The 20,134-nt window shown below is 35.1% G+C and overlaps 1 protein-coding gene across 1 annotated transcript in view; it reads left to right on the top strand.

Moving 5' to 3' along the window:
- Window positions 1–20,134, top strand: part of Ush2a (Usher syndrome 2A (autosomal recessive, mild)) — a 640,567-nt gene that overhangs the window by 54,805 nt on the left and 565,628 nt on the right. Inside the window, exons 4-8 of the mRNA XM_013015154.1 lie at window positions 5,056–5,119; window positions 6,683–6,977; window positions 9,010–9,194; window positions 11,493–11,714; window positions 13,196–13,289. Coding sequence (XP_012870608.1) covers window positions 5,056–5,119; window positions 6,683–6,977; window positions 9,010–9,194; window positions 11,493–11,714; window positions 13,196–13,289 — 860 coding nt within the window. The remainder of the gene's footprint in view (window positions 1–5,055; window positions 5,120–6,682; window positions 6,978–9,009; window positions 9,195–11,492; window positions 11,715–13,195; window positions 13,290–20,134) is intronic.

The following is a 20,134-nucleotide window of genomic DNA, read 5'->3' as shown; positions in this document are numbered from 1 at the left end:
GGCAGGAAAGCCCGTGAGACTCTTATCTCCAATAAACCACTAGAAAACCGGAAGTGGCGCTGTGGCTCAGGCAGTACAGTGCTCTCTTTTAGCTGAAGAGCATAGAAACAGTGCCCAGAGTTTAAGCCCCAAGACCGACTTAAAAAATATAGATATATTTTTTCCTAACTTTATATCTAGTATATGAAACTGTCCATTATTAAGCATTCTTTTTTTTTCCTATTTTCAGAGGTAATAATCTCAGTTTTTCTTATATCTAACTTTTCTTCATATGCAGAACTATTGAATTCTCTAATAAATTGTTCATTTTCATTTAGTTACCATATGTTGATATATTATCCTCATACATTCTTATAGTTCTTTAGACAAGATTTTCTTTAGTTCATTGAGCATACTCAAAATACTGAGTTTAAGGTCTTTGTCTAGTTAGCTTTTTAGGATTTGTTGTTGCTGTAGTTTAATTGTTTAATGGCCTTCCTTAAGTAATTCTGCCAATCTGTATCTTTCACCATATATGGCCAGTGAAATAGTTAACTTCATAATCTGTCAATGATTGGACAGAAAATTTCTTAAATTCTTAGAGCCAATACTTCTTAAAATACTGGAGAGCTTCTGTATCCAAAATGTTGAATATATTCAACAATCATGAAGTTTAGTATTTCTCTTTGGGCACAACAACCTGTATAGAACCTCAAGATTTATTGGTGGTCATGGCTTAGGTCCTTCCTAGGTAATTTTTGAGAATATCTATGACTTGGGTATACATATATATATATATATATGTGTGTGTGTGTGTGTGTGTGTGTGTGTGTATACATACATATATATCCCATTAAATGTGAACTGAATTTGATATTCTCAACCATATGTCAGAGACTTTCAAAGACTTCTTTGAGTATTTTACTTCTCAATTTCCTCTTTTATATTTTTTACTTTTCCCCAACTGTTAATGCTGCTTTGTGCAACCACAAAGTTAAGCAGTTAACAATGACTCCTTTCAACACACATCATGAGGGAAATGATTTTTCTATGAAGAGAGCCCTAAGACAATTCAAGCCTAACAAGTGAGTTATTTTAAGAGTACTGACATACAAATCAAATACAAAAGTGTGTGTGAGGTTGGGTCTTTGAAAGAAGTGTAGTTCTCAAACATTCCCTCCAAAGCTCTACAGCTACTTGTTTGCACTTGATTGCAGACTATTTCCAAGACTACATTTGAGTTGGAGAAAGGAGAATGGAAACAGAGAAAGCTAAAATGTGACCCATGGTTTCAAATATTTAACCATGTCAAAATAAACCCTCTCCATACTGTTACTTGTCCCATTTATTTTCAAAGTCCTAAAAAAAATTGACCCTCTTTGATAGTATAAACATTGCTTTTAAGGTACAGAGACTCTTCAGTGGTTCTTATGCTGTCATTCCAGGGATAATCTTACTGTTTTGCAAAAATGTTTATAATTTCAACTTATTGCCACTGCTACTGTTCATTAATTTTATAATAAACAATATTTCATGCTTTGGTTGCTAATATAAATGTCCTTAAAACTTTCAATGTTCACTGATGATGTTATAGTGTTTAACTTATACTAATTCCAAACCTGTTTTTACTCTGTCTTTATGTGTTTAGATTATTTACTCATAGATTTTGCATTTAAGTAACTTTGCTTTGCCATGGAGTTATAGTGTTGCTTCTTTTCTGTCATGACCTATTTACTTTCTGACTACTCAGTATAAGGTCTTGCTTGTATGGTCATGTCTATTTCCTCGGTAAGTTAATAAAATTTAGAACTGTGTTTGCCATGTGGACATTGTTCCAGTCTTTATAGAGTGTTTATTACATTGAATATATGTTAAAAATTTGTAACTAGCAAAGGAGTAAGGAACATCCACCCTTATGATTGTGTCCTTGAAATATTTTATGGCATCCTATCACCAAATTATAATTTTCTTCTTTGAGATGGATGATTCACATTAACTCTTGGTCTTTGGAAAACTTCTTCAGATTCTTGAAAAAAAATACTTCAAGTATGAATTCTGTAGCAGTGGCAATGATGGTCCTATCACAGACTCCAAAATGTAAAACTAAAATGGTTTTTAAAGGTTATAAAACCCAGCCCTTTTATTTTATAGATGCTAAAATAGATTTCATTATCCCTCTGCAGCACAGCTTCCCTTTAACTATTATTAAAATATGGGAAGTGAATTCTAATTTGTCAGCATTGAAGGGGACACCTCCACTTCTAACACCTTGGTCTGGATTCCGTCATTTTCCACCTGGATGATTGCAATGGCCTCCTAACTTTCCCCTCTGCATGTAACCTTGTTCCATTCCATTCTAATATCAACACTTTTAAATAAACCCAGGACTGCCAGTTCTTGGCTCACAGCCCTCCAGTGGCTGCTTATTTTATTCTGAGTATAAACCCAAATCCTGACTATGGGCTGTAAGGCTTTCAACAATTTGTAATTCCATCCCCACTGGCCAGTTACTTGTCTAACCTAATCATTCAGTAGCATCGCCTTCCCTTATTCTGTTCAAGGATGCCAGCTCCTCACACTGTCTCTACTATGCCAAGCCTGTTCTTTAGGGGCCTCGGAACTCATTACTGACTGCCGGGAACACTTGGTCTCTGGAATGTATCGCTACAGGAGTCATTTTGTCTCCTTTGTCATTCTCAATGAGAGTTCTCTTTGAACACACCATCCCCAATACCATCCAGTCACATTCTCCATCCTACTCCCATTTATTTTTTACTTATCAGAGTGCCCATTATATTCTAACGTATTATAAAAGTTACTTGTTTACTATATTTATCTGCTTGAATTCAGGCTCCATCAACGTAAGGAAGTTCTCTTGCTAACTGATGTTTCTTTGGCAGCCATGAAATTGTCTGGCACGTAATCGGTTCCCAATAAATATTTGTGAATGAATAAATACATAAAAAATGAAGTCACCCTCACATTCAATGCCATGGTTCAGGCTTTGACAAAATCAGAATGTTCATCATTTGGCTGTCTTTCGTGAGAAGAGACCTTCCAAATTCATGAATGATTAGCTTTATTTGTTATAATCTGGTTTCTTGAGATAAAAAATATTCTCCCTTGGATGTTCTGTTTTAAAATATTTTAGATGGTATTTTGTGTTCAGAAAATAAGCTAGAAAATATAGACTATGTGTTATAAAAGTGTATTTTTTCTTCTGAGTAATGCAGTCATAAAAATAGGAAACAATGATGTAAGTTTCCTGTGACTGCTATAATAAAGTGGCTTAAACTATTGTGAATATATATTCTCAGAGTTCTGGAGCTATATGTTCAAGTCCACATGTCTTCAAGACTATGGAAAGTAGGAACTTTGCAGAGCTTTTTGTGTTTTTTGCTTTGTAACCATGTCCTTTCAACCTGGGTCTCTCATCACCTGGTATGACTATTTGTGTTCATATAGCATTTTTCTTATAGCAGGGATAAGGTCCTATTGGACTTGGCCTTCTTTAATGACTTTACCTTCGGTTTATTACAATGGCACACACCTTCCTTCCAAAGAAAGTCATGCTTTCAAATAAGAGACGTTAAACATTCAGGATACTGTTGGTAAAAACACAATTAAGCAAGGACAATGTGGTGTATAATGGACAAGCATGATGGGAGTGTGGTAAGAACCTTTCTCTTGCTCCAATAATTAATGCAGCTCAGAAGCGTTAGCGTCACGTAGCTTTTGTTTATTCTAGACAAGTCACCAGTCAACACTACAATTATTTTGAGTATCTCGAATTCGCATTTTAATCTCACACTTCTTCAGCTTTCCTGAGATAATCAATTCCTTGACTCTTTTCCTTCTTCTGGTGTAATGTTTGTCTAATGATTTCACTTTCCTGTCCAGTTAAATGCAGTAGTATATCTCTCTAAATCTGGAATCTTACTTTTATATTCTTCTTTGTGTAATGTACCCCACCTAAAAGTTCTCAGTCCTTGATACCTGTAATGACTTAATTCTTTTGAATTGTCAACAGGGGAATCACTAAACTTGCAGACTTATCCCAGTTTAAAATAATAATAAAAATAGTCTCTTGGTCAATTCCTCAAATATTTTCCCTAGTAACTATTACAGAGCCTCACCATTCTCTTTAAATCCACTTTACAACAACCTCCATTTTCTTCTTGCTCTCCTTCTTTCATTTCTACATCATTAAAGATTATTGAACCATTTAGTATGTACCAGGAATTGGCTATGGTCTGGGACCAGACCAGTGAATGAGAACAATTTCTCCTTTGTGTTTGATGCCAGGGAAGTTTATTTAATGTATTTTCAAATGTCATGTGTTTGAAAGCATATAGCAACCAAATTTTAGGGATGAAGAGAGGATAGACTCTAGGTTTAAGCTAGAGATAAATTTTATTTGGGAAGCAGTAAGTAAGTAGGTTAAAGTAGTTTCTTTGAAATCAGTATTGCAATAGCTATAGAGATAAATAATATTATTGCTATGTGGAATTAGGAGTTCTTGTAGGTACAGGAATTTTACAATTGGATATGGCAATGGTGCAAAATTCATAGTTTTAAAGAGAGTTTACTAATTATATATTATACTTACTAATATATAAGTATATATATTATATTATTATATATTATGTATTACATATATTATCTCTATATTGGTAAATATAATGTATAAATTATATTACTAGTATAATACATATATATATATTAAGACAGAGAAAGAGAGTGAGTAAGAGAGAGAAAGAGAGAGAGTGAGGGAGAGAGAGACAGAGAGAGAGAGAGAGAGAGAGGGAGAGAGAGAGAATACCAGTCCTGGTGCTTGAACTCAGGGCATGTGTACTATCCCTGGACTTTTGTGCATAAGGATAGCACTCTTAACACTTGAGCCACATCTCTACTTCCAGATTTTCTGCCTGGGCTGACTTTGAACCATATCTCAGCCTCGTGAGTAGCTAGGATTGCAGGTGTGAGCCTGAACTACCAGCACCCAGTTTGTTAAAATATTTTTAAGCAACTTCTAGATAAACTAAGATCTCTCATATGCATACAAATACCTTGTAGGTTTACAGAAGTTTGTTGGAAGAATGCAAGATTTTCGATTCTACAAAGTGGTACTTACAAACAGGTAAGAAGATGTGCTATTATAAATCCATAAGATTATAGCATTTCTATCCATATAGCATTTAATAAAAAATCCTAATTGATATTTACAATGGTTCCTTTGGTCTAGTCTATGCTTGCTCTCCCAAAGTGTTATTTTATCAGTAACTCCTTTTAGTATGAAGTTGATTAAATTCTCAATAGCCTTCTTTAAGAAAAGTTAGTTTGGCAACATTTTATCCATATTAGAATACAGTTAAATATCCATTATAAAGTAGTTTCTAATACTTAAAAAATTACTCTGGGCTTTTAGATCAGGTAGAGATGTTAGGAAGATAGGTCCATTAGTTCAGAAATTTGAAGATGAAATTCTCCTAAAAATGATTCCTGAATTTGATTTCCCAATTTAGGATCCAATGATGTAAGAGTATATTGTTTGTGGATGAATGAAACTTATTTATTTTTGTGAAGGCCAAGAGGAAGAATTTTTTTAAATTCATGTGTATTTAAGAGATATGTGGATCCATGGGATGATTATAAAATGATAGGACTAGCACTTACAGATTTGAGAAACGTTACTCCTGAGATGGTAATAAAGTTCCTTTATTATTAGTCTACATAATCAGAAGATGTCTGAACAAATGATGCTGCACAAATGATGCTGAGGAGAAAAACATGGACTACCATTCATCTTATTTTCTTTCAGATCTTTTCTGAAACGTTGAACAGCAGTGTTGTAACAATTCTTTGGAAAGAATAGTTTGTATTGGACAGAGACTTTGGATCCCATCCAAAATCTAATGCCAATTGAAAAATATGAGTGAGATTGAAAGATGTCGTTTCTTATAGCTAAGTGTAGAAAAGTAGAGTAGAAAAGCTGCCGGTACCATTGCTTCAGTAGGACCCGAAAGAGGAAATCTTGCTTTCTCCAGTTAGACCTGGATGACTGATGCTTGCTTGTCTGAAATATCTGGAAAGGTGCTACATGGAATAATGCCTAAAAATAGGATGACTAATTCTGATCTAGAACAAGTTTATTACCCTTAATGGAAAAAAATTAAATATAACTGTCTGGAATTGGCATTCTTGTTTGGCTGTTGGCAGCTGGCATATGCTCTGAAGCCATTGAAACATTTCAGGAAGCCAGAATTTGCACAGATGAGTCACAGGAAATCATTGACAAATGGACTTGGCCTCAGTCCCTTCACCCCAAAGAGAAGCAGATGAAATGCTTGCATTCTTATTCTTCTTATGGCGGAACTGGAGACATGATTAAGCCTCATTACTTTCAAAATATTAACTTGACCACTCTCAGCAGTAAGAAAATCTAAGTAAATGGTTATCTTCCATATCACCACAGATAGGCACAGGGCATTCTATTTAAGTAAATACCTGGATCATCAACAGGGATTCTTGGTGTGAAAAAGTAACACTGAAGATTTTCCTGTTTTGGGTTTACAATATTTGGGACTGAGTATTCTTATCCAAGAGTTTTATTTTCTATTCCATTTTCTTTTAGAAGATCTATTACCGTGAAGTTGTTTCTTTCTTTCTTTTTTCCTTATGTCTTTCCTCTTGACTCTTTCAGAGAAATTCTGGAAGTTTTCTCAGGAGAGCTGCCCCGATTGCATACCCAGCCACACTGTCGCTGTCCTGGAAGCCACCCTCGTGTCCAACCATTGGCTCAGAAATATTGCGTTCCTAATGGTGCAGAAGACACAACTGAAAATCGCGTGTCCCGGCTACATCCTGAAGCTCATCCCCTCGCCTTTGTCAACGATGATGACATTGCCACTTCCTGGGTTTCACATGTGTTCACAAACATCACCCACTTGAATCAAGGAGTGACTATTTCACTGGACTTGGAAAATGGACAGTATCAGGTAAGCAAAAACAATGTGGATATGGCAGCTGTCATGAGTGATTGAAAACCCCATGTCTTGAAGCAAAGGGAGATCTGTGTTCTCTCAAAGGTGTGAAGACTGGAAACAGGAAAGCAAAGTATTGTCAGGCTAAAGGGTTTGAGGAGAACTCTGACTTGCTTTTCCTAGCATCTGGGTCTGGAGACCCCTGGTATTACTTAGATTATGGCAGTATTACTTCAATCTCTGTTTCTTTTCTTGTTTCCTGCTCAGTCTGAAAGCTTTACCTTTTCTTTCTCTTAAAAGGTTCCTATATATCTATAAGTAAATATGTTGGGTAGGATGAAAGTAGTTACAAATGAATTAACCAAAATATAATAGACTTTATGGAGAGCCCAAATAGTATAATCTTTCAGAAAGATTAGGCCCAACCAATTCATCACCAGGAAATGGTTACACACAAAAAGAGCGGGCAAGGTCAGAGGAGTAGAAGAATGAAGTCAAGAATTCATTGTGAATGGGGGAGCCAGTGGCTAAAACCTGTAATCCTAGCTATTCAGGTAGCTGAGATCTGAGGATCACAGTTCAAAGCCAGTCCAGGCAGGAAAGTCCATGAGACTTTTGTCTCCAATTAACCACCAGAAAATCGGAAATGGAGCCATGGCTTAAAGTGGTAGATCGTTAGCTTTGAACATGATAGTTCAGCAACAGCGCCCAGACCTTCGGTTCAAACCACACAACCACCCCCAACAAACAACATCAACAAAACTAAAATAATGGCAAGGTGCTGGTGGCTCATGCCTATAATCCTAACTACTCAGGAGGCTGAGATCTGAGCATCATGGGTCAAAGCCAGCCTGGGCAGTAAAGTCCACAAAACTCTTATCTCCAAATTAGCCACCAGAAAACTGGAAGTGGCACTGTGGCTCAAGTGGTAGAGTACTCACCTTGAGCTGAAGAGCTCAGGGACAGTGTCCAGGCCCTGAGTTCAAGCCCCAAGACCAGAAAAAAAAATCATTGTATATACCATAAGATTAATAAAAGTCAGAGAAGGGGTCAGTTGAAGGCTTGTGAGAATGTTGAAGGGGGTGATACTGATCAAAATGCATTCTATTGGGCTGGGAAGGTGGCTCAGTGGTAGAGCGCTTGCCTTGCATGCATGAGGCCCTGGGTTCGATTCCTCAGCACCACATAAGCAGAAAAAGAAAAAAGCCAGAAGTAGTGCTGTGGCTCAAGTGGTAGAGCGCTAGCCTTGAGCTGAAGAACTGAGGGACAGCGCCCAGGCCCAGAGTTCAGGCCCCATGACCTACCAAAAAAAAGAAAAAGAAAAAGAAAAAAAACAAAATGCATTGTATTCATAAACTGCTTTGTTAAATTGCACCTCTTTTGTACAATTACTTAAAGATTAAAAAATTAAAAATAGCTCTCTCTTCATCTGCAATGATTTCATCTTGAGATCCTTAAGTTAATGAAATGTAAAAAGAACCAATTTCAAAATAATGTCAGGTTCAAAGGCATCTTGGAATTACCCCTTGTTCATATTTATTTGCAGCTAGGAAACAGCTCTGTGGCAAAAAGTGAACTAGGTAATTGGATATTATCTCCCTAAAATAGAGTTTTGTAAAGCATGAAATCGAAGTATCTAAAAAATGCCATGCAAGGCTTAATTTTTAAGAATTCTGTGTCAAAATGGTATTTATGGAATGTTATAGCATTCTCTTTTTTATTATTAAGCAGCACAAATTACTAAAACTGAGGTGCTTATTCTAAATAAGGACTTAATAAATAGATACATGACATTTATTTCAAAGGAATCATGTTCATTGTTACTCTCTCTATAGCAAACATAATACTTATTTGCACTTTAGAAAATCCTTGAGAATAGGGACTAATTTATAATTACAGATGTGCTGCATTGGCCGTAATTATGGGTTTTGCATGTTCTGTAAATACTTTAGTAATTATGAAGAAGTTACTCATGTTTGAATGCCACAGTTCCATAGTTCGATTTCCACTAAACTCTCTGTACAAGAATTGACTCATCTCTCTCCAGGTGTTTTACATTATTGTCCAGTTCCTTAGTCCACAACCAACAGCCATTAGGATTCAAAGGAAGAAGGAAGACCGTTCAGATTGGGAGGACTGGCAATACTTTGCTAGAAACTGCAGTACTTTTGGGATGAAAAACAATGGAGATTTGGAACATCCTGACTCTGTCATCTGTCTTCAGCTTCCCAAGTATGAACTTTTGAAGACTTTTCAAAGTGTTTATTAATTACACAAGTAATGGGTTTGATTGTGACATTTTCGTATATGTGTAATATAATTGTGTCATATTTACCCCTCCATTACCCTCTTTTGTCTCTCTAACCTCAACTCTCCTACCCATCCCTTTTCTTTTCCTAAATAGGCCATTGATAATTTCATGTCTTTTTTTAAATATATAGATTTAACAAAGGAGAGAAAAGATATGATATTTGCCCTTCTGAACCTGACTACTTGGCTTAACATGATTGGTCTCCAGTTCCACCCATTTTTCCAGCAAACAACATCATTTCATTCTTTTTATGGGGAGGTTAAAATTTCATTTAGTGTATATACACTTCATTTATACACTTATCTGTCAATGGGAAGCAGGGATGATTTCATGCCTTGACTATTGTGAATTATGCTGCTTTTAAAACCGGTATACAATTATCTCTTACATGCTGACTTCAGGTATGTGCCAAGAAGCCCATAGAATTGGTAATAACTGGATCAAATGATACTTATATTTTTAGCTTTTTGAGAATACACTGATTTCCATTGTGGCTGCACTAGTTTGCATTTCCAACAGCGGGTGAGGTATTTTCCCCATACTGTGATCCGTGTTTGTTGCTTGTCTTCTTGATTGCCATTCTGACTAGAGTAAAATGCAATTTTCAGTGTAGTTTTGACTGGCATTTATTTTTGGCTACAAATGTTTAGCATTGTTTTCATGTATTCATTTTGTCCTGTGTACTTCTTTTCAGTTCATTTGACCATTTGTTATTTGAATTATTTGTTCTTTTGTTCTATTTTGAGTTCTTTATGTATTCTAGATATTAAGTCTTTGTCAAATGAATAGTTGAGGGGCATTTGTTTTCCATTCTGAAGGCTGTCTGTTCTTCTGAAAATCATTTTCTTTCCTGCACAGAAGCTTTTGCATTAGCTGCATTCCCCATTATCAATCCTTGATCTTATTTTCTAAGCTATTACCATCATATTCAGAAAATTATTACTTAAGCCTATATTTTGAAATATTTCTCATAGTAGTTTCAAAATGCCAGGTCTTACATTAAGGTCTTTGATTCACTTTGAACTGATTTTTGTGCAGGGTAAAACATAGGTATTAATTTTCTTTCCTCTGCATATGAATATCTGGATTGCCCAACATGATTTGTTGAAGAGGTTTTCTTTTCTCTAATATATGTTTTTTTTTGTCACCTTTTGCCTTTGGAGCTGTATGTGTTCATTTCTGTCTCCTCTGTTCCCTTCCGTTGGTCTATATGTCTGTTTTTATCCCAGAACCATGCTGCTGTTGTTATCAAAGCTTTGTAGTATAATAGGATACCAGGAAAGTGATGCCTTCAGTATTACTGTTTTTGCTCATGATGCTTTGGCTATTTGAGTCTTTTGTGTTTCCATATGATTTTCAGGATTTTTTTTTTACTTTCTGGAATGCATGTCATTAGATCTTTGATAGTGATGACAATGAATCTGTAGACTGGGAAATTTAATCAACTGCAGAACATGAATCCTGCCAATCTATGAACACAACAGGCCTTTCCATCTAGTAGTGTTTTCTTCAAGCTCTTCAAGGTTTTAGAGTTTCATTGTAGAGGTCCTTCACCTCCTTGGCTAGGTTTATTCTTAGTTTATTTTTAAGTTATTATGAATGAGATTGCTTTCCTAATTTTTATCTCAGAATACTCATTTGTGTGTGTGTGTGTGTGTGTGTGTGTGTGTGTGTGTGTGTGTGTGTGTGTTGCTGTTTGTTTTGTTTTTAGTTTGTTTTTGCTGTGTGAGCATAGGACCCAGGGTCTTGGACATGGTAAGCTATTGCTCTACCACTGAACTATATCGCAGATGAATAACTTAGTAACATATAGATAGCCAAATGAAGAGGTTCCTAGCCACTTCCCTTCATTATTGATTTTCTTAAAGTGGATTCTCCTAAATTGCCTATCTAAATTGAACCTTATACTACATTTACAGGTCTTGTAAATTAATTTACAACATACTTTATCTGCAATCCACCTGGGGTTTTGCAACCTAATATTTATTTTGCTTAGCAAGTTATGTACATTTACAGAATGTTCATTTATGTTCTGAAGGAAATGTCTGCTGTGACTTTCTTTGGTGGCTTTATTTTACTAGTACATGAAAATAAGTGGGATATATATTTTTTAATCCAGAGCTTTTACTGGTATTGTGCAATAATGATTCACTTTTAATTTCTGTTTTATAAAGACTATGAAGGTATTTTCATCATGTCAATTTTTTTTTCATTCCTAGTCTTACTCCATTTTCCCACGGTAATTTCACATTTAGCATCCTGAGACCTGGATTAAAGCCTCGTCCTGGTTATAATAACTTCTGTAATACCCCATCTCTTCAAGAATTTGTAAAAGCCACACAAGTAAGGCTTCATTTCCATGGACAGTACTATACAACGGAGACTGAATTCAACGTTGGACATAGATACTATGCAGTGAATGAAATCACCATCATTGGGAGGTAGTATTCATTAGCAACATGACAATTGGAATGTGGTTTTCACAATGGATTGTATTTCCTATGAGGAATTTGTTGGACATATATTAATATAAAGTAACCAAGATTTTAGAGTAAGCTATATTTTGAATTTGTTTAGGAATTTTCTGGAAAGATTTCTTTTGGAGGGGGCCATGTGTTGGTACTGGGGATTAACTCAGGTCCTGAGTGCTGTCACTTAGTATTTTCACTCAAGGCTGGTTTTCTATGAGTTGAACTATCCATCTGCTTCTGGATTTTTGCTGGTTAGTTGGAAATAAGTCTCACAGATTTTTCAGCATGGGCTGGCTTCTAATCATGATCCTTAATCTCATCTCTTTGAGTAAGTAGGATTTCAGGTGGGAGCCATTGGCAGCCAACTGAAAGATTTGAATATGAAACTTTTTCTATATATTATTTAGCATTGTTACATAGTATATTGAATCCGTTTGCAAAAGCAACTGGATTCAGAAGCTATAATACTCAGAAGGCAGGAAATGAAGCTCAATGGTCCAGCATTTACCTAGAATGTGTGAGGCTCTTGGTATGAGCTTCAGTATGGCAAAAAAATAAACTCATGATACTCTGAGTCTAGCTTAGCTGTAGTTGGTCATATATTCTACTGACTTTGTATCTGGAATGTAATTTTTAGATGCTCTTGACAGCAATGGAAAAAAGCTGGATATGAGATGGTAACTATAGTATCAGATTGTTTGGGTGAAAATGGCATGGATCTCATGAGTTCCCAGTTCCCAGTTTCATAGGAAGTATTTACCTTTAAAAGAAACATATGCTCTGCCCTTAGTAGTTTATAATTTTTAAAATCATAACTGGGAACATGACTCACAAAATATTTTTAAATTGCTATATATAAAAACTAGTCAGCTTACTGTTTAATTGAGAAATGTACATATATAATATATTAAAAACGGGCCTTTCTATAAGAAGTCTTTCTTATCAGAAAGAGTTATCACTTTAAAAGCATCCAGAATGACAGTATACAAACATCTAAAAATGTCCATTTGATATTTTTTTAAAAAATCAAAAAAGACTACCAACATTTGTTAAGTAACAAGGTAATGCAAAAAGACATTGTATTATTAAATATTCAGAATCTGATTTGGGGATGAAGGACGATTTATCCTAAACCATGTAGTCTTAACTGGGTTTTAAATAGTTGCAACATGTTCCTTCTTCTGAGAAATTTGCTGCATGGATGGAAAGATACACAGGATCCCTAACCTACTCTTCAGGATGACTTGATTATCATCACAATGTGGTGTGTTTAGCTATTGATGATTGTTCTGATACTTTGGGATCCATTCAACTCTTTAATGCATGATCTTGTGATTAAGATGCTTTCTTGTTTTCCATATTGGATTCCCATAGTGCATATGTCCATAGGCCCTTGAATATATTCATAACTGGCTTGTTTCTTAGGCGTTATATTGCATTTGTATTCACAGATGCCAGTGCAATGGTCATGCTAATAACTGTGACACCACAAGCCAGCCATACCAGTGCCTTTGCTCTCAGGAAAGCTTCACTGAAGGATTTCAAGTAAGTTGCTTTGCCCATGGAGATCTTATTACAAAACAGGAATGGTGTACATAAATTCTATAAAATTGCCTTGGTTCTAGCCTGTGGAAATACATAAAAAGAACTTGGCATGTATTTAAGATGGAAATTATTCTAGAGAAAGTTTTTGTACAGAAAAGTAAAAGCTACTAACAGTCAAAAACTGTTGTTTTCAGGGGCTGGGAAGGTGGCTCAGTGGTAGAGCGCTTGCCTTGCATGCATGAGGCCCTGGGTTCAATTCCTCAGTACCTCATAAGCAGAAAAAGCTGGAAATGGCACTTTGGCTCAAGTGGTAGAGCACTAGCCTTGCGCTGAAGAGCTAAGGGACAGCATCCAGGCCCAGAGTTCAGGCCCCATGACTGAAAAAGAAAAAAAAAAAATAAAGAAAAACACTATTGTTTTCAAAAAATGTCAAGTAGAGAAATTGTGGCTAACATGTAATACTGCTGTGTTGCTTTCTGTTTTCATTAGTTTCTTGGTCTATTTGTAACAGAACACAATTTAATGTTTTTGGAAAGTCTGACATTTTAGACACAAAATTTGACTTCCCCATCTAAAAAGCTATCTACGGAAAAAAAGAGTTATTACATGCAAGCAATCCTTGTGTATTTGAGCCAGAGCGAGTTAATTGTTTCTATCAAGAAATTTAGGTAATTAATTTCAAAATCTGTAGTAAGGTGACTCGGGAATTCCATTAATTTAAGGTAGTTGGGGAAAATGTTTATAGTTGGTAAGAAATTTAGCTGTATTTTAAAGAGTAATAGATATTTGGAAAAGGTACTTAAAAATATGCCAGGTTGTAGTTGATGGAAGAGTCCAGTATCAATAACCTGGGTGACTACCCAGTATGGGTAGCAATCACTGTGATGATGAAGGTAGGCAGAGTACTGTGGATTCTTTGATAAATGATATGCCAGACATTTGGGTGCTGATGTAGAATAAAATAAGGATAAATAAGGATAAAGCCCTATTATATGGAAAATCTAAAAATTGCCATTAAAATGGACATTGAGATACAACATTGAAATGAAAACACCTAAACATATCAAGATAAAACTAGCAGAATATTTAAAAATCTAAAGTGAAGCACTTTTAAAAGAGGAATGAGTAGAACACAAACAAAAACTATGCTCTAAATCATGAAGGAAATTGGTGGTGTGCTGCGTCTTGTAATGTCTAAAGTTCTTATCAGTATGAGAACATAACTGCATGACATGACAAGAGATGGATTGATATATACCCACATGAAAAGCTGAAGAATCAAAATCTCAATACATAGAGGACACTTAAAAATATTTAGAAAAATACAACCACCCAGTTAAAAAAAAAGAGCAAATACATGAACAATTTAAGAAAGAGTAAATGATCATATTCAATGAATTCCTGCAAGATAACTCATCCTCAGTTTTAATCAAGACAATACCTATAATAAAATACTGTTTTTAATTTCTTAAGTTAGCAAAATGTATAAGACTGGTCACCTCCTTTATTCCTTGTAAGAATTTTAGCTATTGTATCCCTCATTGAGGAGACGATCAATATTTTTCCAAGATAATTTGACCAAATCTATTGAAATTAAAGTTGTAGTTCAGTCCAGAGCATTTTATAATTGCTGCTATTCTAAACGTAAGTTGATAACTGCAATAAATGGTGATGTTTGCATTCTTTCCATTACAGAAATATGGGGTACTATGCTAATGCATTTTACCTTTTTCAGATAATGGCAATATCTTATCAATTCATCTCCCTTTTCTCTACACCTTCCCCTACACTTGTATCTTAGCTAATTGGTTCAATTCTAGATACAATTGTTTTGGAACTTTTAGGCACATTTTAGTTTTTAAACAAAATTAACTGGCCAGGTGCCAGTGGCTCATACCTCTGTAATCCTAGCTACTCAGGAGGCTGAGATCTGAGGATCAGGGTTCAAAGTCAGCCCATATAGGAAAGTCCATGATATTCTTTTTCAAATGTTTTTATTGTAACAAAGGGTTACAGTTACTTAAGTGAGGTAATGAGTACATTTCTTTTCAAACAGTGTCACCCCCTCCCTCATTTTATCTTGCTTTAACTCCTACCTATTTCCCTCTCCCCAAGTTATAAAGATCATTTCCAACGTAGTATCTAATGGTTATCACTGTTGCATTGGTTCACCCTTTGTCGCACCTTTTCTGTGATTCTCCTTCCCTTCCACAAATCAGATAAACATATATACCAGGCTAGATAAAGGGCACTAAAATCAGAAATCATGAGAGTCTGATCTCCACTTAACTACTCAGATAAAGCCAAAAGTATTCCTGTGGCTCAAGTGGTAGAGTGATAGCTTTGAGCAAAAGAAACCCAGACCCTGAATTCAAGCACTAGGACAAAAAAAGAAAGAAAGAAAAGAAAAAAAATCATCTGTCAGGATTGAGACAAATTCCATTTCTCTCTACTCTTAATCTGATCGAATTTGTTCTCAATAATTATATTAGTGCATATAGTTGTTCAATGGCAATAATACAGTCTATAATTCAGACATCCTTTAGCACATTTATGATGGTGTGTGTGTGTGTGTGTGTGTGTGTGTGTGTGTGTGTGTGTGTGTGTAATTATGGGAGTTGAATTTAGAGCCTTTCCCTTTCCTGGCTTTTTCACTCATTACTGATGCTATCCCACATGAATCACAACTCCAGTTCAGCATTTTTGCTGGTTATTTGGACATAGCGTTCCATGGACTGTTTTCTCTGGTTGGTTCTGAGCCTCAGTGCTCAGATCTTAGCCTTCTAAGTAGTTAGGATTGCAGATGTGAGCAACCAATGTCTGGCTTACAGTGCAGTCCTGCTTTTTCAGTTTCAACGCAGGTTCTTTGGTTTGGTTATCACTTCATTTCTTTCTGTGTGCTCAAACTACCATTTCCATGCACTAATTTAAATATCTCTTTGAAATCACTTTCCAGATCATTGCTTTGTATGCTGTTCTTTTATGAATATACTTACTCTTTACCATTATTGAGTAATTGTATTTGAAGAGGAAATCTTACATTGTTTTGAATATCTAGCACCGGTGTCTTTGAATTTTATTATGAGAAGCCTTTTAAAATTTACTTTTAATAAGTAGTTGATTTCATGGACAGCTGTATTGCTACCAAAGGGAAAGGATTTGAATTAACTTGCCTAAATGATTCATCACTTTATGTTTTAATGTTTCTGTCAATTTGATTTGTTCTAGATTGTAAAGTTACTTCTATTTTCCCCACTCTCTTCTATGATCCTTGAGCATGAGAATTTCTTCCCATTCTTTGTAATTAATTATTTCTTTGAATAAATAGCATGTCCATTCTTCCCTAGCCTGTTAGCTCAGTTTTAAAAATACTCTGTGATGAATTTAATGAAGTATGTGAACTTGAAGTTCTCTAGGATGTTGAAGTTAAGCTCTAATGCTGCCATTTCTTTTCTTATGATGATAGTTCTACTTTTTTTTTCTCCTGACATGTTTTTCTTAGCTTCTCTGGCTTTATGTTGGTAATTCAAACCACCTCAGCCTCTTTCTCACCTCTTTGCCTTATTCTTAATATTCTTTCACTATTATTTTTATATTGGTTTCATTGAAATGTCTGAGATTTTATGATTTGTGGATGATTTCATGCTTCTCCTTAATAAAGGTGGTAAATGAATTAAGGCTCATGATTGGTTTCAGAAGTCAAGTTGGGACTTTTAGAGTTGGTCTCAGGTGGTGACTCTTGGATTATGAACTAGTGGCTTAATTAACTATAAGTTTAGTGGAGAATGTGTTTTAATGCTTCTTATTGAGATCATAAATATCTTTTTGGAAGCAAAACTGCAAAAGTAAACTTGTCTTATTTTTTCTGTTGCTCATATTTTGAACATTCATAAATTTAGCCATAAATTATCGATCAACAAATACAATTTACTCAGCAAACTCTGGCAAATGATACTGTAGGGGAAAAGTCAATAGATTATTAAGTTGAATGATTTCTTAGTTGTATAGCATTTTCAACAATGTGTTAAAAGTTTTATGAAAGCATTCATAGGTCTGACATTCTCACTTCATTATCTAAAATATAGTAATGTATGTGAAGACTTCTAAGAAAAGTTGACTGGCCAGCCTTTGAAAAATTATTGTTTCTGTTTTTCCACTTTTAAAAAATAATAGGGGGCCAGGAATGTGGCATAATGGCTTGCCTGGCATGCTTGAAACCCTGGGTTCGATTCCTCAGTACCACATATATAAAAGAAGCTGGAAGTGGTGCTGTGACTCAAGTGGTAGTGCACTAACCTTGAGCAAAAGATGCTCAGGGACAGTGCCCAGGCCCTGAGTTCAAATGGATTGGCAATAATGATAATGATAACAGGTTATGATTTCAACCACTCATTTTCTATTCAAAGCCTTGTTCTTTTAAAAGACCTGAATGTAATCCACATAGTCTTTGATTTTCAGCTTTATGCTAACCATTAATAATATTACTCAATCAACTGGAGTTTTGTGCATTATATAAGAGCCCTTTAAAAAGCAGATGAAAATGTAAACCTTGAGAATATGCTCAGTATTTTCTATGAGAAAATGGTTTTTAGCAGAAGTAAAAAATAATAATTAATTCAGAGAAAGTATTTTTAAAAAAACAGGTGAATCACAAGCAGGTAAATTCATGGCAGTCTAGCAAATTTTTGGTTTGAAGCATCATCCAATGGTTTTATAAAGTTCATGTCACAAATTGATGATCCCAACATAGTTTATTTGATTCTTATTTATCGTCTCATTAGACTTTTCATGTTAAAATTTTTTTCATAATTAGTAGTTAATCCAATACTATGTCCATGTCAATTGCTGGTTGGTTCAGGGTAGCAATCACCCTGCTTATAGCAGGATCATGCTTTGAGCTACTGCTATGTTCATAAGTGTCTGTAGCTTTATATCGAGGTGACCACTCCAAAAAAAATCTATGCTGCATTCATAGCCTTTAGGATTTGGAAAAATTATAAACCTAAGGAAACTAAAAGATTGAGGCATCAATACAGAGCATGGCTAATGTTTTTTTTTTTCTGAGTAGAGCAACAGGATCTGTGTATTGTATTAAATTTACTCATTATTAGCTTCTAGTTTTCTTATCCTTTCATGAAATAGAAACTAAAAAGAACAAATGAACAACTCAAAACAACATTTTACCAAAGATTCTGCTGACTCCAAAATGAGTTTAAAGCCACACCTAATTTTTTAAATTTAATTACTTTTTATTATTGTGAATTATTTCATTAGTTTTTGTTTTAGCTGAAACATCTACCTTGTCCAGTGACTGTCATTAATAATGTTAGCCACTGCATTTCAACACATTTTGGTATAGTATTAGCAATTTCAGGTCTTGACTTTAATGTATGAAATGTAGCAAAAAATAATGGCATATTTCATCAATATATAAAACTTTTACTTGTTCTATATCTTCCCAAGAATGACTGAAGTAGTGAATGATTAATTTACTTACCTCACTTTTGGATTGATCCAAAGAAAAACAAACTCAAAAGACTAGATACCATTCATTAACTTTCAAGCAGTTAAACATTTCAAAGAATTCAGAATTGCATGATATTGAACCAACATTAATCACAAATAGGAAACATTTTGTCAAATGATTTATTTTGATAACAAGGTATTCTTTTTGCTGCTACATGTATCTTTCATTTTAAAAGCACAGCTTTTACTTTGAGATAATTTTAGCTTCACTACAGTTATCAAAATCAAACAGATTTTGTGTTCCTTTTCCTTAACACATTTCAGCCATAGTAACAACAACTTGCAAAGTGATTTCTTTTCCATGTGAACTTTCTTAATGCATGATTTATATACATTGTATACGATATAATGTAAATATGATTTAAGTGTCTATAGTTTGTATAGCACACCAATCAAGATATAGAATGTTTTCTTCCTCCCAAATACCTCCTGCACCCCTTTGAAGTCAAGGTTCAACCCCACCCCAACCTCCCACTCCCAGCCCAGGAATTCAGCAACCTGTTTTCTCTTACTACAGATTAGTTTGATCTATTCTAAAATTTTCTTGCACAGAGTGCATTATTCAATATGTCTCCTTTAGTGTATCGGCTTTTAAATTGCCCTCCACTTTTCCTTTTTATTCATCATTTCCTAATTACATGTAGTATTTACTTTACTGCAATCAAATACTTATATTGCATTTGACCACAAAGTCCACCAAAATTCTCTATACACTAAGCTCAGAATGGCAGAAGAGAACAGAATAGAACCCAGGAATTGGGTATTGTATGTCAATGTCCATATGAACATGTCTACACTGTACCTATTACTCCTCTATCATCCTTTATTTCTCTCTTTCTCTCTCTGTATCTTTGGTTTCATTGGACTGGGGTTTGAACTCATAAGCACTCAAGGGCCTCTCTCTTTTGCCTGGCTTTTTACTTCATAGCTGGAATTCTACTTTCTGAACCACAACTCCCACTTCTGGCTTTTTTCTGGCTAATGAGAGATAAGAGTCTCATGAACTTTTCTATCTAGGCTGGCTTCAAACACAGTCCTCAGGTTGTAGCTTCCTGGGTAGCTGAGATTACAGGCATGAGCCACTAGCACTTGCTCTATTTTCTTATCTTATATGTCTTTGCTTTAAGAGTTCAAGTGTTTTAGTTTTCTACATGTAGTTAACCAATTTTATTTTATTTTATTTGTGAACATACTGTACAGAGGGGTTACAATTACATGGGCAGGATAATGTGTACATTTCTTACCAAGCATTGCAGCCTCCTCCTTTGGTTTACCCTTCACATCCCTTCCCAGCCTCCCCCCTTCCCCCCCCAAACCCA

The sequence above is a fragment of the Dipodomys ordii genome, unplaced genomic scaffold (genome assembly GCF_000151885.1).
Source record: "Dipodomys ordii isolate 6190 unplaced genomic scaffold, Dord_2.0 Scaffold26, whole genome shotgun sequence".
Lineage (NCBI taxonomy): Eukaryota > Metazoa > Chordata > Mammalia > Rodentia > Heteromyidae > Dipodomys > Dipodomys ordii.
This window is presented reverse-complemented; position numbering and strand designations above follow the sequence as displayed.